The following is a 21,941-nucleotide window of genomic DNA, read 5'->3' as shown; positions in this document are numbered from 1 at the left end:
ATTTATTTTTTATTAAATTTTTGAAGGATTACGAAAAAGAAGCTTTAAAAGCTCTCGGTAATGGCATATTACCCCCGTCTTTAAATCTGCAAAACGTAATTATATTTCGCCATTATTCATTTTTTTAAATAACCAAAGTTTTCTCGTCTGACTTCCCAAAAATCACGGGAAAAAAAAGTCAGACCAACTATCGTCTACTTTTATTATTACTTTTATGAAATTCGCGGAGCTCTGTTAAATATTCATTTCGCCATCTATTCTAGAATAGTGTTTCTATATGCAACGCGCTTTTCTATGTCCATACCCAGTCGGCATATCTAGTATTGTAAATACTCGGAGTATTGATCTCGTATAACATACCGCCGTTGATGCCAGAAAAATACGCATTTAGTTTTAAGTTTCGAATTCGAGTTCAATACTACTTATTTATCAAAAATGCGTATTATATTATATTTGATCATAATCGGGTACGATATCGTGCCCGAAAGATTTGTTTTTCATATTTCATATATTATTTCATTTGTCATAAAAAGCACATAATAACCCATTTGTTTTTTTCAAATAAAATTTGGTTTATGTAAAGCTGGTAAATCATATTTTGTTAATATTAAATACTTAGTTATACTTGGGTTTTGCCATAAATTGCCTTTGCTAAGTTCTTTAAAACTGTGACAAATTATTTTTTTTCTTTATTGCATTTATGTTACTTTATGTATAAGTTATTTATCCTTAACTGTATATATTTCTGTTGTTAAACATGTATATATATATATATGTATATATATATATATATATATATATATATATATATATATATATATATATATATATATATATATATATATATATATATATATATATATATATAGTATATTGGAATCCATTGGACTTAAAGTAAGAGCTATAATGTCTGATGGAGCAAGCCCAAATAGAAAATTCAATAATATTAATAAACTGGAAGTTTACAGCAATATAATAGTTGGAGTAGTTCCCTGTACATGAAACCATTTTACTCTAGGTAGCTACAAAACTAGTTGATATTTTGTATTATTTATTATCTCTCTAGTTATACATATACTAAAGTAGTTAAGTAAATGATCTCAATTTCTATATCATAATCAGCGTTATTAAAAGTTATATGAAGAGATATCATTCTGCTAAAGTAGTATCACATATCTCCAGTACAGTTTTTACTGATTATCAGTGCAATATTTACTTATTTTTATCAGATATAGATTATATACAGAATTTTTTGTTCTGTTTTAGAAAATTTAGAAAATAAATTAAAATTTTGAGCCAACACTGACATTTTATTGTTGCTAAACATTAAATTTTGTTATAAGGATTGCAGTTCTTATATCTGTTTTTTGTTCTTTATTCGATAAGTGTTTGATTTAAATTAAATATGATTATAATTTGATATTTTATTACAAAATATGTCTTTATATATGAATATATATATGAATCTTTTTAGATTTTTTCATGTTGTTTTTAAATTTTTTGTTCGCGCAGTTCAAGTTATATATGTTGATAGTTTGCATATATGTTTATATTATGTTCAAAGTTAAAAAGTTTTTGATAAATATATGTATGTGATAATATGTGTTATATAATTGTTTTATAAATGTGTTTTTAAAATAGTATAAAATGTATCTGTTGTGTATATAAATATTATATGAGGTGTTTATATATGTTATGTAAAGTTAAATAAATATATTGTGTTTTATAGTTAGCATATATGTTTATATTATGTTGTTTACATGTTTTCAAAGTGTGTGACTTGGCAAACATGTTGAGCAAGATTTTGCGTAAAGTTGTTATTTATGTTACTAATGTTGTTACATTTGGCTTACCTTTATGTTGGTGTCTATTGTTAAAAATTATAAGTGGTTTTATTATTGAAACTCACTGCTTTTAATCATTTACTAAAAGGCACTCAAGAAAAATCATTTTGCCGTATATACATTTTGTTTATATCTCAATTTGAATTTTTAGAACCATGACATACCAACATGAATTGTTTTCTAAAAGCTAACATGAAATAACAATATTTAACAACTACTACTCTCTTATCATGACATCTTATCTCTATCAGATATATTGATTTATGATTCATATATGATGCTTTTCTTTGTATTTACTTATCCACTTATCCATTACATTTTTTCGTTTCAGATTTATCATATGATGGGTTTATACGATATAAAAGAGCAAATATATGTAAATTTATATGAATTTTTTAAAAACATCTGTTAATAATTAGTCCAGTCAACGCTCAAACTTCAATGTTGCATATGTCATTTTTAAGTAGTTTCTAGACTTTTCTAAATGTGTTTCTTATTCACATGGTTTTACAAGCAAGGTCTGCAAGCAAATTTGAGCTGAAAATTTTTTTTTTAGCCTTTAAGGAGAATTGGCGTTATTCTTTGTTTAATTTAATTTGCTTAAAATATAGTAGTTCTAATAAATAAATATTTGTTTGTTCTTGGTTTTTTACTCATCTGTTTTCAGATTCTTATAAACTAGGCAACTCAGCTAAGCAAGTTTTGTTTTATTTTTTAGTGCAATTGGAAAGAGCTGAAAGTTATTTTTTAGAGCAATTGAAAAGAACTGAAGTGCTTTTTAGTTACTTCACACAGTGTAACTGATACTGATTTGAGTAAGTTTACGATTTTGTTTTATTTTATATTGGATTTACTTCATATTAGGTATATACTTTATGTATTTATTATGGAAAACTGACTGTAATCTGTTGGCATGAAAGTTTATAAACATAAATCTGCCTATATTTCAGTATATTTTATATTTCTCTGTATCTATATAAATATTCTTTCTTAGAAAAAATAACAGAATAGAAAAAATAAAAAAATTCCTTTAGAAAGTAGTTGAAAAAAAAAAGATGATATTTTTCCATTGTGCATCGCAGTCTAGATTCTTTGTTAAATTAAAAATAATTGATGTAAATAAATATTGTTTAATATTTTTGATAAATGACTTATGTATGTAAGCATATAAAAAGATATGGACTTCAATAAATCTTAAGTTTAAATAAAGTCTTTGATTAGAAAAGATCTCAATTTGTAAGATTCTTTTATGTTCATTCATTCAGTTGTAACAATAGTAAGATTACTGGTAATATGTTTAATGATAATAGTGAAATTGAAATAGATAGTATTAGGCTCAACAAAGTTATTAATGTAAATGCTAATAGGCAACTTGAAAAAAGTTGTCAAATGAAAAAAATAGATCTAGGCTGGATGAAATTAATCATTGTTGAAATGTAAGAAATGCTGCTTGGTGAGCAGAAAACTTACTTGACAGAACTCAGTGTCAAGCAGTGTTAATGTCTGTTATTTTGATTTTACTTTAGACACTTTAGAACAAAGCAAAGTATGAGTTTAACTATTTATAGTAACAATTAACACTTTTAAATTTAAATAATTTAATTTTTTTTACAATTTCTATTATAATCATGTTCTTTTTTTCATTTATTTTTTTTTTTTTTTTAGTTTGTCTTCCCTTTGTCATCTCTTGATTAGTTAGCTTACTGTTGAAACATGGTTTTAATTTTGTAAATTTAGTATGATGTGATATTTACTCTATTAATCATTAGTCAACAGTTACAGAGAAGCTGGAGCTTAATTAAGAAATGCTGGAAATTAGCTTTTAATCAAGGTAAAAATAATTTTGTTTACTGGTAACATAATAAAACCAGTTACTACTATTTATTCCGTGTTTTTTTACTTTTGTTAACATGCTGCTTTGGAAACACTTTCTTTCTCTCCCTATCTCTCTCTTAGATGAGAGGGAGATTTAATAAAACTGTAATGTAATTACTGAGCTCTTACGTATTTCTTAATACCACACATTTATAAGAAATATTTTACGAGTTGCTTGCTATTTTATGATATAGTTGCTCAAATTGTTTAACTATAATTGTCCCTTGATTGTTCAAATATTGTAATAAATAAAATCTTTTTAGTCCAAGTATTTAAGTTAATAAAATATCTTATTAAGTTGTGGTGCTATTTGCCAGTGTTACTACATTGTGTTGTCTAGCCTTTTTATAATCTTGTTATTATTATTATTATTGTTAGTATTATTATTATTATTGTTAGTATTATTATTATTGTTATTATTATTATTATTATTATTATTATTATTATTATTATTATTATTACTATTACTATTATTATTATTATTATTATTATTTTTATTATTATCCTATTTCTACTAACAATAAAATGCAAATATTACTTTTGTAATTAAAAATTGTAATTTTTTTTTTCATTTCTTTTTTTAGGTATTTGCAGGCTTTGCTTGACTTCCCTTTTCTGGTACCTGTGTTGTGACAGATTTTAAAAAGAACTCAACTGATGTTAATGCGGTCTTTATGTCGTTAACTATAAGCAATGACGTTGCTGTTAGGGAATCAAAGTTAAAATATTTATAGATAAATTTGTATTTAGTTTTTCAGTTAATATATCAAGTTATTAATGTGTTTTTATTGTTATTAATGATTTAATAACTCATAATCCATATTACGGGTTGTTTACTGCTAGTCATTATCATTATGTTATGAATTCATATTAGTTAATAAAATTGTATTGAACATTCTCTGTTTATCGTGTTTTATACGTGTTTACAAGAGTTTGATGCTCAGTAGGCGTCGTATTGTATACCTGTCTTAATACACATCTGATGTCTATTTTTAATGCGCGTTCGACACGATAAAATGGCTAACATATATTTGTAAATAACGCGTATTCTGGAAAGTTTTAAATGCGCATGTAATACCAGGTAAATATCGTATTGAATATTCTCTAATTGTCGTGTTTTATACGTGTTTACAAGAGTTTCAAATGCGAGTTTGATACTCAGTAGGCGTCGTATTGTATACCTGTCTTTATACGCATCTAATGCGTATTTCTAATGCGTGTTCGACACGATAAAATGGCTAACATACATACCACAACGATACGTAGTTAAACGAGTTTCTAATGCGCATTTACAACTAAATTTGCCGACTGGGTACTTACATGGCTGTTTTTTATTAACAATGTTTCTGAGCTTATTCTTTTTCCGAACACGAGATGATTAGGAGATAACGGTTCGTCTCCTGGTTTTTCATACAAAAAAAGTTAAGGGACGATTATTTGTAACGACTTCGATTTCTACAAGAATTGTGTGAATTTCTTCGTAAGATAATCTTGCAGTTTTCTATATTTTTCTGAGAATTCTCTTGATTGAACGTACCATTCGTTCAAAGAATCCTCCCCACCACGGAGCGGCTGCAACATTGAAGTGCCATAAAATGCCTTTTGAGGATGCAAACTGTTGTGTTTCATCGGCTGTAAAACAAGATCCATTATCGCTAATAATTTCGTAGGGTGCGCCAAATTTGCTAATGAGCCTTCGCAACCCTTGAATACATGCCAAAGCTGAACAATCAGGAACTAAGTCTAAATGCATAAAACGTGTACAAGCACAAGAAGCTAACAAATTCCAACACTTAAATATTTCTCCTTCAGAATATATATTTTTCACAAATAATGGTCCACAGTAATCAATTCCTGTGTACTTAAAAACATAATCATCGTTTACTCTACTCAAAGGTAACGGAGGAACATCAGGATAACTATAAGTTATGCCTTCGTACCTTCGACACAAAAAACACTTTTTAATTAATTTTTTAATTAAATTTCTAACTTTTGGAATCCGAAGTTCCATTCTTAATTGGTTGAGCATTTCTTTTACGCCGTTGTGCATAACACTTTCATGACAATGTAAAATAATTAATTCAGTAAAGAGACTTTCCTTTGGAAGAAATATTGGAAATTTAATATTGTAACTAATTGGAGCATTCCCAAATTGCCCCCTACATCTTATTATTCCTTCGCTATCAAAGAAAAATCCTAAATCATTTTTGAGCTGTTTATAATTCTTAGAACTATATATGTTTTGTTGCATAAATTTAATCCAAATTATTTTGGCGTTTTTTAATTCAAAAGAAGAAAGTAAAAGATTGTCTTTTCGTACTTGCGTTTTTTTAAAGCAAGATACGAATTTTATAATATAAGCTGTTACTCGTATTAAACGGGAATATGAATTAAATTTAGTTATATCAATAAATTTTAAATCTATGAACAATTCATTAGTTATAAGTAATATTTTTGTTTCCTCTGGAGTGTCGATTATTTTATTCTGGTCAAAGGAAGGCAAAATCTCTGGAGTATAAAGAAATTTGGGTCCATTAAACCATAACTGATTATTAGTTAAATTTTCAATACTAGCACCTCGTGATATAATATCCGCAGGATTGCGATCTGTTTCGACGTAATTCGACGTAAAAAAAATAATTTCTAATTTTTTCAAGATGGCTTTGAATAAATGTTTCATATATTTTATTAGAATTTTTTATCCAATGTAAGCAAATATAAGAATCTGAAATTAATTTAATTTTAGAAATAAGAATTGTTGATGAAAGTTCCTTAAGTACTTTGACATAAGTGATGCAAGCAGTAAGCAACCTTTTAATTCTAATCGAGGTATTGTACATTTACTTAGCGAGGCTATTCTAGATTTTGAAGTGACAAGAGAGGAACACTTTTCGTTCTCATTAAAAATACATCTCAAATATATGCAACACCCAAGGGCTTTTAAACTAGCATCACTAAAACCATACAGTTCAAATCGCGTGCAACTTGCACTCGATTTCAAAAAAAATAACATCTAGGTACACAAATCGACTGTACAGAACTTAAATCCTTATAAATATCTTTAATAAATTTTTATCAATTTTACAATCCCATCCTATTTTAGATATACGAATTTGTTGAAATAAAATTTTTAAGCGCACAATTACTGGGTTTATTAGTCCCAAGGGATCGAAAAAACTTGCTATAAAACTAAGCACGTCTTTTTTGTTGGAAAAGGGACGGCAACTTTAAGTAATTCAGAAAACGAAAAGATAAATGAATCTAGTTTCTTGTCCCAAGTTAAACCTAACACTTTAGTAATATTTTGACTCTGAAAATTTGTTTCATTTATTAAGTTATCTAGCTCGACCGAATAAGATTCAAATTTTCTTAAATTAAAACCAGCTTCACCTAGCCGGGAACGACATTTTTCATAAAACTTAAAACATTCAATTACAGAATCAGAGCAAAAATTCAAATCGTCAACGTGAATAGAATTTAGGAATCGACTTAGAAATATTGGATCGGAACTTTGATAACGCTCCGCATGGCAAATTAAAGTTGCTGAAAGAAGAAAAGGAGAAGAAGTGACTCCAAATAAAACTCGACATAATCTATATGTTGCTAATTTATGATCTTTTAAATTTTTTATATCTAGTTTATTAATGTTTTCATACCATAAAATTCGTATGAAATCGCGATGTTTCTCAGATATTGAAATGTTCAAAAAGGCTTTTTCAATATCTGCAATAAATGCTATCTTATTTACACGAAAACGTATCAAGACTCCATTTAGTAGACTTGTTAAAGAAGGACCTGAATGTAAACAATCATTTAGCGAGGGACCTGAGATTGTCGCACTCGCATCAAATACAATGCGCATCTTAGTAGTAACTTTATCTTCTCTTATAACTGGTCTATGAGGTAAATAATAAACAAGTCCGACCTTCGATTTATGACTTGAAACTTGCTCTATCGTTCCATTTAATAGTTGTTCTTTTATAATATCATTATATGAATCAAAGAACTTTGCATCATTTAAAAACCTTTTCTCTAATGATTTGAATCTCTTTAAACATAAATTATAATTATCGCATAACAAAGGATGATTCTCCTTAAAGGGTAGTATTGTTTTCAAATTTAATGCTTTTGCGAAAATGTTCGACAACTAGATTATCGCTAATATTATCTTCACTTTTATTCCAAATAGTTAAAAACTTATCTTTTAAAAACGTTTTATCGTTATGTAATTCTGCTTCGACTTTCAAAACGTGCGAAGACAGAATAGAACAATCTACTTTATTATTATTCTTAACCGTGATAGGACCACTGACTAAGTATCCTACCTTAGATTTTATTGGAATTGGGCCATCAAATCCTCTTATTATCTTATTTTCGATTATTGACCAATAGTAATCGGCACCTATTAAAATATCAACTTCTAAATGTTCATTATCTCTATGATGGTCTGCTAACTTTAAGTATTTTAAATGATTATAATTTTTAAACGCAGTTTCTATATATTTGCCATTTAACGGAGAACAAATTTCTTTTACAAAACATATAATTTCAATATCAACCCCGTCATTACCTTGAACATAAACTTTAACCCTATCTAAAATTTCGTTTGTATTATTATTTCCGAGAGTTTTGATATTAATTTCTTTAGAATCTATTGTTTTTAAATTTAATTTTTTACATAATGAAGGCGTAATGTAACTTTATTTGGAACAGTTATCAAAGGGAAGACGGCAATTGTTAAATCGGGAATTATTATTTTTGACTTTCACCCAGGCTGTCTGGAGTAAAACACGTTAATTAGTTTTAGAAGAAATATCGGTTACAGCTGTTAAATGTCCTGTTTTAGAGTTATTATCAATTTTAATTAATCTCTTTAAAACTGTCACAAATAGATATATGGTGAGGCTTGTCACACTTAAAACATCGAAAATTTGATCTACAATTTTTACTGAAGTGACTTTCGCGTTGGCAACAAAAGCAACGTCTTTTTTCAATTAGAATATTTTTCTTGGCCAAAACATCTGTCACTAAATTACAATAATGAGATTTATGATTTTTTGAACAATAAACGCATGTAATTGAATTTGTTGAAAAATTTTGAATAGGGAAGTTATTTTGCCTTAAATTCTGGTTAAACTTATTATTTAACCTGTCCCGTTAGCGTATAAAGTAGTTGCAGTAATGGGATTTTTAAAGTTTTCATGATTACTACGTGTATTTTCTCTGGCGCTTATTTCGTTTTTTAATATTTCTAAAACGTTGATTATATTCCAAGCTTGATTTCCGTTTAATTCTCTATTAATAATCAAATTTAATTCTTCTGGTAGTTTTTCTAATAAGACAGGAATAAAAATTGATCCATACATATTTTCATCTACTGATAGATTTTCCAAACTCCGAATATGTATTTCTATAGTATCGAACATTTTCCTTAACTCGCTTACATTTCTAACATCCTTAACTCTTTCTAGTGATAACAGCTTTTTCATATGAATTGAAATTAATAATTGCTTGTTGGAAAATCTATTTTTTAATATATTCAAAGCTACTGAATAGTTTTCATTGGATAAGGTTATCCTGTAATTGCAGATAAGGCCTGACCTCTAACTAAATTTCTAAATTTCTAACTCATTTTTTGTATATCAGACAATTCCGTATTCTTATCGCACAATCAAAATTTTCATAAAAGGTTTGCCAATTTTCTTGTTTACCGTCAAAGATTTCTAATTTAAGAGCGGGGAGCTTAACTGTCTTGCTGATAAACTTATTAGAACTTATATTATCTACACTATTTTTGTTAATAAAATCTTCTATACCTAAAATAGATCGCTTATAAAAAATGGTAAACTCTGTACTCGTAATTTCTTCATGTTCTAACTCCTCATCCATATCAATCAAAGATGATATATCGCAATCAAACTGTGTGATTTTCAAATATTTATTGATGGCTGTATTTTTCAGACTCGTCAACTCACTCAAGCAACCCTCGTACAAACCCCCAACCATAAGATTGTATATGACTTTAATTACAACTTTATGGCCTTTTCAGTTTGAGACCTCGATGAATGAATCAATAAAAAACTCGTATCAACAAAATGGGCGGTCGAACTGAACCCTCGTGGTAAAAATAATAATAAATAATGATATTACCTTTGACCTCGACTTTATATATTAACTTAAATAACTTTGTGTACAACTATAATCTAATTATAATCTAATTAACTATAATCTAATTAACTTTTTTTCGAAGTTTAACGGATTTCGACATCGTTTAATGAACTTTTTTTCGAAGTTGAACGGATTTGAAACTTCGCCTAACTGACGGCTTTCAAAGTCGAACAAAAAATAAACGATTTCGAAAACCGTATCTCGATTGTTTTATCTCTGAAATATGTTCGGAATATTGATTAACTTCGTCAACTGTGAAGAGAGTAATTAAAAATATCAAGGAGACTGGATCAATTGGTGATGCTAAATACACAACGTTCAAATTTCAATATCGAAGCAATGCGCGAGAGTATTGGTGAAAGTCCAAGAACATCAATTCAGCATCGTGAATAAGAATTGAAAATTTCAAAAGGCTCTCTACAGCGTTTACTCACTGAAAATCTGCGTCTCCATGCTTACAAAAATCGACTGACACAAGAACTGAAGCCTAGTGACCATGCACAGCGAAGAAAGCTCGTTAAATGAATTATTGAATATCAAACAAGTGGATGCCGACATTTCATCATAAAGTAAAACAACAGATTCAAAGTAAACAAAAAATATATATATTTATATTATTTAAAGGTATAAAATCCCAGAGAAAAGTAGATAGTAAAAACCATTATCTAATGCATTCACAACTTGTCAAAGCTTCCAGTGCTCTTTCTAGTCTATTTCTCCTGTATCAATTAAAAGGTTACCCAGTTTATCTTTTACCCTTAGCCTTCCATTGGAATATTTAGTTTCTTGTCTTCCGTCTTCGTATATTGTTTTAACAGTACCATTTGGATACTCTCGTTTCTATTTAAAAATTAATTTGCAAAACTAAAATCAAACAAACCATAAATAAAAAAAACTTTTTGGAAAAGTTTAACTTATATAGTACACTGCAGATTTGGAATAGAAATTAGTGGAAAAACAATTTTTTTTATGAAAATAAATTTATCATTTTCGGAAACTTTCAAAACTATTTAAGAATTTTTTTGAGTATTATTTAGCTGTAAGTTGTTTGAAAATACCTTATAACGCGGGGTATGAGTTTCTCTCTGTCCGTTAGGGAATGTGATGATCGTTTCGCCATTATTTCCCGTCTTTTGAATTGTACCGTCACCAAATATAGTTTCCTCGCATCCATTTGCCAATATCTTTTTTACTGTTTGATCAGGAAAGATTATCTCAGTCCGACCGTCCGGAAAACGTCGCTCAATTTGCTTGCTAAAAAAATCCGTCATAACTTTAATATTTTTTAAACTGTTAAAGCATGTGAAAAACGAATAAAACAATAAAAAGAAAATGCACTTAGGAAACTCTAGGACTTCTAAACCATTAGAAAATGTTGTATGAGTGGTTTGCGACTGAGCATAATAATATACCTAAAAAAAAAACATACCTGCTGATATAACTGAAACAGCTCATGAATTTAATGCTGAAAATTCAAATATCTTAAAATGTTGACCAAGTTTAAAAACTTGTTAAAAACATTTGAAAAAGTTGTTCAAGTTCAAAAGTTGTTCGACTTTCAACTTTCCTGAACCCGACTTATAGATAATGATTGCATTCCGTGAAATTATTTAGTTATATACTTTCTTTTGATAATACCATGGTAAAAAATCTATTTTAAAATAGAAGTTTTAAGATCTGAGTTATGAAAAGATGAGCTTTTTTCATGGAAATATTCAGTTACAAAAATCTTACAAAGGAGATTATGTAACTTGTAAAAAGTTTGATTTATCATCCTGCTTACAATACACAATGCACAATACTTTTTCTTTGATAATTCATTCAATGAAAAATAAGAAACAACTTATTAAATGGAAAAAGTATTTCATTTTAATTTGATTTTTTTAAAGGTAAAGTTAAAGCTTTAGCAGATATTGTATGGGGTTTTTACATCGTTTAACTTATAAAAAGATCAATTGGAAAAGTCTCCTAAAAATCTCTTTAGAAACAATAATCAAAATGTAACACTTGTTAAACAGTGAAAATTCTTTTTCAGAAAATTGAAGACTCCGATCATATGGATTAAATAATCCATGCATTTTAATCCACTGAATTTTCAGAATATTAGATTTTTTAGGATAGCATAGAAATCAAATTTTTGGGTGACAAATGTAACAAATCAGGCCGTGTTTATAAGTAGATGTTGTGCATACGCAACGGATGAAAAAATAAAGGGCGAAATATAGAAACAAACAAACCATTCGATTATCTGGAAGAATTCTTTTCACATCTCCATTAAAAAAAGTCACTGATATTGTTCTTTCGTCAGCGCTAATAACTTTTTCCGTACCATTAGCAAATTTAATTAGACGACTTCCATTAGCCATAACACTCTCAACCTGGATTTAAAATTTAAACAAGAAAGTTTATTAAGTATATATAAAACACAATTTTTTAATTTAATTGCTTTTTATCCTTACTAACCTTTCCATCAATATGGTCAATATGCTTTCCTTGATCTGTTCGGTGGTTACTCTTAATCGATGGTAGGCACTGGTCACTAATGTTAACAAAAAAGGTTTAATAAACGACAAAAATTAAATACAAGACTTTATCTGAAAAGCAAAAATTAAATACAAGACTTTATCTGAAAAGCATAGCCCAAACATCAACAAAAGTAAACAAGTTTCAGATTTGAAAAAGTGTTACGAAACTCGAGTATTATAAAGCTCTGTGTAATTGTTAATAACATGAGTGCAACATTTACTTTTAGTAATATTCTCAAGTGTTATGTCTAAGGGTACGCATTCAGGATGAGTATTCATAAAACTTCTTAAATGAACCTAATTGTCACAAAACTTGTGACAATTAGTTTCATTTAAGAAGTTTTATGAATACTCATCCTGAATTGATTCGTGATTTAGTTTGTCGAGATTTGGTGATTTGTTAAACCTTGTTAATTTTTGGGATGATAATAACTAGTTTATTCAGCCCCCCTTCAGGATAGGTTAAGTTTAAGTATGGTTTTAAGTATGCATATCTATTAAGTTATGATTTCTCTTTTAAAAATATCAAAATTTTGAAACTTTTTTTGAAACTTATGGAATAGATGAATGTAAACTGCAAAGGGAATATTAGCTGTACCTTGAAATGAAGGCTTCGTTATAAGTGCTCTTTTCTGTTCTTTTTTTAGGACTTGGATTAATGTACTGGATTTCATATGTTTTCCAAGATTTCAACAAGCAACTGTAAATAAATTATACACATTCAATGAAGCATTACAAAAGTGACATTGCGTTGTAGGATTTTGTAGGCACTGCCAATGAGCTGAAGTATTATAAGTTGCAAAGTATCTTTTCATGAAATTTTCGAAAACTGTTATGGAATATGCTTTCTTAGCTATCAAAGTAATAAAGTGAGAAGTTACCGCAAAGATTATGAAACTACTTTAATTTTTTTTTTTAATTTGGGGAATATTGTGTTAGATGTTAATGATTAATGATTTGGTAGCGAAATAAGCTTTATAATAGTGGTTTAGATAATATCAAGTTATAAATTCTAATTAAACTTAATTATGCAGATACTGAAACAAGCTTTCACGAATAAAATAACGTGCCTTCTTAAATAAGCTTTTAAAAACAAAATTTGAAAAAAAAAAAAAAAAACAAAACATTGGCAACAGGTGTAATTATTGTAAATGATAACAAAATCAACAACTATGACTCACATTCCGATTGACGAAGTAATTTATAAGTTATCACAATTTGATAAAGTAATTCATAAGCAATTACAAATTTAGGGGAATACTGCTTTTATTCAGGGTGTAGCACCAAAACTGAGACCAGAAATTCTTGAAGTTCTCTTTAAACCAGGCCGGCGTTTTTTTAGCTTTGTGCCCAGGGCATTTCTAGACTGGCTGACTGTCAAAAGTTTTTCATCTGAGAAAATTCGAACGGTGGATTTTTGCTTCTTTATCCAGGAGAGTATCTTCTTTCCACGAGCAGTTTAGAGGCTTCTAAAAAGAGCTGGATCTTCCTACAAACATGGCTGTGTGCCCCAAGCATTTTTAAAGCTCTTCTTACTGTTCGTTAATGAACCTGTATTCCTAATGTTTTTTAGTGGATTGTTCTTGATATAGTACCAGATTTTGTTCTTGAAGTATCTGCTGCATTTTAAATTCTATCCATCACTTCCTGGCTTCCTGGTGAAGTTCCCTGACTTCTGCACACATAAGATAGTAGCTCTGGATACACCTACAGTCTCAAAAATCTTTGAGATTAGCACTTGGGCGCTGAGCAAATCCAGGACTCTTTTTCTTTTTTCTAATTGCATCTTGAAGCTCGGCCAAAAATTTTTTTAATTTATTGTTTTGATTCAAAGTTGTTTGTGTCGAAATTGTTTGAGTCGCCACAGAAAAAAAACAGGAAATGTAAATTAGTCTCCCTGAAAAATAACAACAAATGAAAGTCTCAGGTTTGGTGCTGCACCCTGTAGAAAGGCAATACGCAATAGCTTAGCCAAAACACAATTCTATAAAAAAAATTTACAAAAAAAATTTTAGCTTTTAGAAAAAACACTTACGCTCTACCAAACTCTTGGGTTGGTGTACAAGAAATGCTCTCTATTTCATCAATAGATTTGTCGATTTCCTTTACAAAAAACAAAGAGCACAACAAAAGAAACCAATTAAATTTGGAAATTTACTTTCACTGCCAAAAAAATCTATTTAAGCAGAAAATTTATCTTGTTAATTCTAATCTAAAAAAAATTAGATGCGGACACAGCTAATGATTAGAATTAACAGAACCAGCATTTTTAAATAAAATCCTAATAAATACTTACATACACAATTAAATTAGATAGTATACATACACAATTAAAACATTTTCCATTGATATTTGAAGAATCTTGTTGTTCATAGTCTAAAATATTTTTAATTACAGAAGCCCTTTAAACGAAGAAATATTTTGTAATGTTATTATTAGAGACATAATGGCTTTCTGGTTTTTACATATTTTTTTTTTTAATGGTTTTATAGTTTGCTTTGAAAAACAAAGCCTAAAAAGGTTTTTCAGATGTTTACTTTATATATGCAGATCAACATTTTTATGGTTATCTCCAGCAACTATAAATGTGTTCCTCCATAACTTAAACATACATATTACTAAATAAAATTTTATTTTCTTATATTAAAAAAAATACTAAATTGTGCTATAAAGCACTAACACTTACTTGAGTTTTGAACAAATGTTACAATCTTCTCTTTTTTTTTAATCTGGCAAACAAATATTTCAAACATTTCTTAAAATAACAACCAATTTAATATAATGAAATTTTCAATTAGGACCAAGTAGTGAAAAGTGATGATAAAGAATCAATTATAAATTTAGCTCAGTATTAATTTAAAGGAATTCTTAACTAAAACATACTTTTGATCTTAGCAAACGTTCTTGCTCTAGAATTGTAACTTGTTTTCGCAAAGAATTATTTTCTTCTTCAAGCTGTGATATTTTTCCACGAAAACGATTTGCAGCAGCATTCCAGCGCTCCTCTCGAATTTTCAAGTCCTCATTAAGCTGAGAAATCTAAAAATAAAAAATAACAACAAACAACAATCCTATTTTTATTTTTAACAGTATAAATTCAAAGAACGTACTTGCTCTTGTAATTCTTTTATTTCTTCGCGTTCTATTTTACTTGGAACATCCCTATTCATTTTTTGATAGGATTCAAACATTTTTCTTTCAGTTTTAAGTTTTTTAATCTCACTTATTTTATACTGCTCAAATCGATTTGTTTCCTCAACTTTTTCTTTCTCAAAATCAGATAATTGTTTTCGGAGAGTGTTTAAATCAATTTCACGTTCTTGACGTAGTTTAGTCATTTTTTCATTCTCAGCACGAAACTTAGCGATTTCTTTATCAAGAGTCTTTATCTTTAGTTTAACAATATCTGATATATTCTGGGTATTAGGTTCAGTTTCAACAGAGGTTGTATGCTATAAAAATTGTTTTAAATTTTTGAAAGGATTTTTTGTTACAGTGTGCATCTATTTATATGATTAAAACTTTTTTTTATATGATTAATACAGTAATAATCTCTTTTTTTTTGCTAAAAAAAATTATTATTAAAAAAAAATTAAATTAAAGAACACTTGAAACATTTTAGTAAAAAAAGAACAAATACTTTTAGTATTTGAATTTGTGAACTGAATTTAAAGCATAATTTATTCAAGTTCAGTAATGTAGAAATGAATCTATAAAAAATTAAAATGAAAAATACATTTAAATTTTTCTTTAAATATCTGAAATTTTTTTGTCCTTGTTTTCTGAGTCTGCAGAAAGAAAGTAATAAACCTTTAGCTGTTGAACTTTCTTAAGACCATTTCTGTTTTCTTTATGCTTACAAACAAATCTCCTTGGCATAGTTTGTAATGCACTTTCAACTGACACATCATCAATTAGAGTTTCATTATAACTTTCTTCTGAAGTCTCACTAGCATCTGACCAGCTTTTTTGATCAACAAACTCCAAAGATGGTTGGATTTCAGAAACAGAGCTTGCAACTTCTGAAGAAAAATTGAAAAACCTTGTAATTCATTAGTCTTACACAAATAAGTAAAAATATTTTTAATTTTATTGTTAAACAAAACCCAAATTATTCTTTCTTTGTATCAAAATTAAATCACTTTAGTGGTTTGAGATCAATATTTGTGTAAAACCTACAAAGGTTTTAAACTCTCAAATCTGTTTTAGTTCTGCAACAAAACAGATTATCTTTAACATAGGAAATTTAGTTTTTGGCATACCATTTTTTGGAGAGTGATGAACACGTTTTCCCAGCAACCTTTGAACAACAGAACAGTTAGAGGAGAGAGAAAGATTTTCAGCTGCTTCTTCAAGCTCTTCAAATGCTAAAAGCTCTTTTTCTAACACCTATATAAAATTCAGATTAAAAAAAAAAAGAACACACTAGATTTAAAACATATTTAAGAAAAGATTAATAGAAGGACTAATAAGATAAGAATGGAATAAAATATTTTTACTTTATCTTGATCATTTAGAGACTTTGGATTTGAAATGATTTGCATAAAATGAATATCCTCTGAGCTAAACAGAAAAAACTTTGCAACAACAAAAAGACAAATCTTATATCTATATATATATATATATATATATATATATATATATATATATATATATATATATATATATATATATATATATATATATATATATATATATATATATATATATATATAGGTTTCGTGGAGTAAAATTTTTTGAGATCAAAGATTGATATACAGTACTGTGAATAAGTTTTAGCCCATTTATTTAAATTCAAGTTTTTTTAACAGATTTTGAATAATAGCTTCCGATTATTTTTTTATAAAAAATGATGTCTAACTTCAAACAATACTAAACACTATTTTAACAAACAAAAGCAATATTTATCAAAATTTTATATAGATTTTTGTATTTAGATATCTAACGCGTTTATTTTTATTGTATGCTGATCTAAACCCAATTTGTATCAGCTCATTTATTTTTAGTTTGATCTTACATTTTTGTTTATTTATTGCTGTGAAGGTTTCATATTAGATGATAGTACAGTTTACAAAGATATTTCATAGATACTGTGTGTTTAATATTATTTTTTGTTTTTTTAAGAGCGAAAATTCTTCTAATTTACATTTTTTTTTTAATATTATTATTTTTATTGTTATTTAAGTAATAAAATGGGTAAAATCCCAAAACTGGAACGTAAAAAAATTATAGTGCTTCATAAAGAAGGTTATTTTCAATGACAAATTGTCCAAAAAAACAAAATATTCAAGGACAGCCATTGGAGAAATTATAAAAAAATTAAAAACACAGGATTTCTTGAGGATAAAATTAAAGTGGAAGACCTCCAAAGCTTACAAAACATGACATAAAGTATTTTAAAAATGTGTCTTTGCGAAATCGGAAAAAAACCTCCAGTGAACTAGCCCAAGACATTCAGGCTGTGACTGGGACAAATGTTTCCTCATCTTGCATTCGACGACATTTGTTAAAAGCTGGGTTAAGAGGGTGTGTTGCAGTTTGAAAGCCTTTACTACATTGTGGCAATAAAGAAAAAAGACTTAAATATGCAAAACAGCATAATAATTGGATGCAAGGAGTGTTAAACTGTGTACTATACACAGATGAATCAAAATTTGAATTGTTCGGTAGCAGAAGACGACAGTATGTAAGAAGAAGGGTAGGAGAGGCTTATCGCCCTGATTGTCTACATTTAACAATCAAGAATGGGGGAGGTTCTATTTTAGTTTGGGGTTGTATTTCATCATCTGGAGTAGGTGATTTAATCAGAATTGATGGCAAACTGACAGGAGAACAGTATAAAGAAATTTTAAGACATCATGCAATACCATCTGGAATGAGACTAATTGGTAATAATTTCATTCTACAGAAAGACAATAATCCCAAACATTGTTCCCGAGTGGCCAAAAAATATTTACAGGACATGTGTGAGGAGGGAGTTCTCGAAGTAATGAACTGGCCTCCTCAAAGTCCAGATTTGAACATTATTGAACATGTTTGGGATTATTTGGATAGAAAAAAGGCTGAATATAACCCCAAAAATGTTGAAGAATGTTTTCGAATATTAAAAAGAGAGTGGGACAATATTCTACAAAATTTCATTACAAATTTATATGAATCGATTCCCAGGAGATTCGCTTCTGTGATCAACGCAAAAGGCAGACATACGAAGTATTAATTGTTCTTTCTTTTTGTATCATATTTTATCAAATTAATTCTAGATATTTTTGTTTATAATAAATGTGTCTATAAACCTGATTTTTTTTTTACTTTATAAGTCCTTCATATTTTTACGATAAAATCAAAAATAATTATAAACTTATGGTGGGCTAAAACTTATTCACAGTACTGTAAGTGTGAAAGATTCTTTGTTCAAAAAACTGACAAAATTGAGGATTATTGTGCAGATACAGAAGCTTTAGTTAAATATAGCTTGTTTCAAAAACTGGCTCATAAATGTAATATATAGAACTTATGTTCTTTGCTGTCATCCTTACAACAATTAGATTGGGATGCTGAACACATTATCTCTCAGATCAAAACCTTATTAGTATGTTTAAAGTATCAATATTAAGGGACATAAGATATTGATCTAATGAAATCAAAATGTCAGATTTACAAAATTGATAATCGTCAATATGCAAAACAGTTGTTATTTTGAGGTATTTTTTAGAGGTAAAGATTACTTAAGGATTCGTGGCACCATTCTCAAATATTGTTTGAAGCACCCCAAACCAAAGAAAGATTGCATACTAAAAAATTTTACTTTTTTTACTTTATTTAGAAAAACAAGAAATAAAAAACTCTCCCCGAGAAATGAATGCTCTTTTAAAAATCAGTCCCTTCAATATCTTCGCAGTAAAGATGATCAAACCAAAAACAATGCAGCATTTTAAATAATTAACTTAACATTTTTCATTTTTTTGGAATAAAATAGTTGGTTTTGTTGATATTTCTGTAATTTTCTTTTCTACTCTGATTTTAAGTAAGAACAAAGTTTAGCCTTTTTTTGAGACCATAAACTAGTTTTGATGCTTCGGTAACAGACTTTACAGCATGTTTAACTGATCAAGAGTTGTTAGGAAGATATATAAGATGCAAAACCTCTCCAGATCCTTTTGCCTTCATTAGGTCAAAAGATGAAAAATATGTGGTAGTAGGAGGTTCCACTTAGATAATTGTATTAGATCAGTCCAACTTTTACATCCAAAATCAATCTTCATAATTGTTTTGGGTTTGATCTTAGGAATAAATTTTTTACTTTCCCCATCTAGCTTCCTAACTTTGAGTATTTGATCTACAGCTTTGTCTCGGTTTTTTTTCTCATCATCCATAATGACGCAATAGAGAAAGTTTTCCTGTAAACAGCAAATTGAATTACCAGCTAAGTTTCTAAAGACAACTTCTTGTATCTTTTCATCTTGTAGTTTAGTCAGCTCAATTATTTTAAAAAGAATTTTTGATGAATCTTTATAAACACCTGACCTCTTTAAAGAAAATTAAATAGAAGAACTTACTTGAACAATATACTTTGTTATCATAATCAACTCTAAAGATGGATTTACCTCTCTAGTATATTTATCCATAATAGATAACACAAGTGTCAATCATCTTGCATGGCTCACAAGTCCAGGTTTTGTTATTGCATATTTTTGGAGACTTAACCTGTACTTATACCAATAGTATACTCTTATAGTTTTCTTTAATCATTACTTAAACCAGAAATAACAGCTTCATCCACAAAGGATTGAATTTCTGACAGGGAGTTCATCTATGGAATCTTCTAAAACAGATGAACAAATTAAACCTTTATATTTTTTTGGATCATTTATTTTTCCATTAGATAAAGTAATTACTTGTCTAAATGGTAATTCATTTTGTTGGAGTTAACATCTTACAAAATGCAATTTTTTATTTATAGCTTTTTCTAGCTGAACACTTAGGCCATTGTCTGCACCAGTACTTGAACTTGTATTGTCAAGAACCAAAGCTTCCACGCTGTTAAACTCTTCTAGAACTTCTTAAGATAAATTTGTTTTAGTAACTCCAGTTCCATTCAAAATAAACTTATGTGTACAACAATTTTTTGCCTTCATTCCACTTTCTGTAGTAAATGTAAGATATTCTTCTTTTTCAACTGGTATTATTATTGGTTCACCTTTTAATTTTAACCAATTTTGTGAAAAAGCATTTCTTTATCTTTTTTTATCATCAATTCAACTATCTTTTAATTGAAAAATCTCTTTCTTATGTTCGATTTTAAGTTGAACTCCTATTTGAAATTTCTCATTGAAAACATTTTTTCCTACAATAGTTCAGTATGGTTTGCTATAGACATAATTAATTCAACTTGTAATCTTTCTTTTTTTGATAGAAAAAAACACAGAAAATAACTTGCCAAAATCAGTTTTTATTTTTATTTAAAACTTGATTATACTATTATTTTTAGTTTTAATCAAAGAACTTTCCTCATCAATACCCATTTTAAATGAAAAAAACAGCATTGGTGTATATATATATATATATATATATATATATATATATATATATATATATATATATATATATATATATATATGCAATATATATACAGTATGCAAAAAAAAAAATCATAATTTTAAAGATTGCATCAAAAAAATGAGTTTTCTGTTAAAATACTTGAAATATTTATAATACCTTATCAAGTATTGTTTAAAGACTTTATTTGTGTATTGGTGAATTAATTGCCTTTCATATCTATTGAATTTTACAAAATTGATCTAATGATGCATAAAATTGATTGCAAAAAAAATAATTGTACGCTGACAAAATAGGTCATTATTTTAGTATTAATCGAGCAAATTGAATGATCAAACTTGTTAGTAAAGTTGAAAATAATAATTTTTTAAATACAACTTTGTTCTAGAAATACAATATAGTGTTTGAGCAAAATGGCGGCAAGAAAACAACATTTGTCTCTCCATTAATGAAGCCTCATAGTTGATTTGAAAAATCAAGGAAAATCCTACTGCCAGATCCAAAAAGAAACAGGAATTTCTTTTACGACAGTGTCCTCAATTGTTAAGAAGTATAATCTGATCGGAATCGTTGCTAGAATGGCTGGCAGAAGACAAAAAAGCAAGACCAACAGTGCAATTGATCACAATATCATCATTAATGTGAAGAAAACTAGATTTGTTTCTGCAGCTAAATTAGCTTTAAAAGTTCAAGAAGATCACAATATCACAGTAACCCCTCAAACAATTAGAAATTGTATTAGAGAACAAGGATATAGAGGTAGAGTTGTTCAAAAAAAACCTTTTTTAACTGCAAAACAAATGACACGCCGATTAGAATTTGCAAAGAAGTATGAAAAAATGCCAATATCATATTGGAAAAAAACAAAGTGATCAGATGAGTCAAAATACAACCTTGTCTCATTGGAAGCTTATAAATTAAGTTGTTTGCAAGGTAGTGTAAAGTATGGAGGAGAAAATGTGATGGCTTGGTG

General features: G+C 28.1%; 1 protein-coding gene and 1 long non-coding RNA gene across 23 annotated transcripts in view; one reads left to right on the top strand and one right to left on the bottom strand.

Annotated features, from left to right (window-relative positions):
• The first annotated feature begins 311 nt into the window (after window positions 1-311).
• Window positions 312-21,941, top strand: part of LOC149886010 (uncharacterized) — a 169,967-nt gene continuing 148,337 nt past the window's right edge. The window contains exons 1-5 of one of the 14 annotated variants that reach the window (XR_016453799.1): window positions 312-586; window positions 2,176-2,220; window positions 2,563-2,659; window positions 3,510-3,675; window positions 4,304-4,501. This is a non-coding gene — a long non-coding RNA (uncharacterized LOC149886010). The other 13 variants (XR_016453798.1, XR_016453805.1, XR_016453808.1 and 10 more) reach the window with 13 other exon arrangements.
• LOC145184459 (centrosomal P4.1-associated protein-like) overlaps window positions 10,470-21,941 on the bottom strand; it is a 29,791-nt gene continuing 18,319 nt past the window's right edge. For 4 of the 9 annotated variants that reach the window (XM_090093287.1, XM_090093288.1, XM_090093281.1 and 1 more), the window contains 14 exons: window positions 16,912-16,975; window positions 16,675-16,801; window positions 16,223-16,434; window positions 15,523-15,864; window positions 15,296-15,451; window positions 15,099-15,141; window positions 14,709-14,788; window positions 14,448-14,515; window positions 13,011-13,112; window positions 12,351-12,426; window positions 12,125-12,265; window positions 11,226-11,299; window positions 10,946-11,141; window positions 10,470-10,727 (listed from right to left, as the gene is read on the bottom strand). In XM_090093287.1, coding sequence (XP_089949413.1) covers window positions 10,593-10,727; window positions 10,946-11,141; window positions 11,226-11,299; window positions 12,125-12,265; window positions 12,351-12,426; window positions 13,011-13,112; window positions 14,448-14,515; window positions 14,709-14,788; window positions 15,099-15,141; window positions 15,296-15,451; window positions 15,523-15,864; window positions 16,223-16,434; window positions 16,675-16,801; window positions 16,912-16,975 — 1,816 coding nt within the window. In that variant the 3' untranslated portion in view covers window positions 10,470-10,592. Of the gene's footprint in view, window positions 10,728-10,945; window positions 11,142-11,225; window positions 11,300-12,124; window positions 12,266-12,350; window positions 12,427-13,010; window positions 13,113-14,176; window positions 14,310-14,447; window positions 14,516-14,708; window positions 14,789-15,098; window positions 15,142-15,295; window positions 15,452-15,522; window positions 15,865-16,222; window positions 16,435-16,674; window positions 16,802-16,911; window positions 16,976-21,941 lie in introns of those variants that run through there. The other 5 variants (XM_090093282.1, XM_090093283.1, XM_090093284.1 and 2 more) reach the window with 5 other exon arrangements.

Source organism: Hydra viridissima, unplaced genomic scaffold, assembly GCF_058129835.1.
Source record: "Hydra viridissima isolate aposymbiotic clone 2 unplaced genomic scaffold, HvirCarnegie_v1 scaffold_7, whole genome shotgun sequence".
Classification (NCBI taxonomy): domain Eukaryota; kingdom Metazoa; phylum Cnidaria; class Hydrozoa; order Anthoathecata; family Hydridae; genus Hydra; species Hydra viridissima.
The sequence above is the reverse complement of the archived record's forward strand: the minus strand, read 5'-3'. Positions and strand labels throughout refer to the sequence as shown.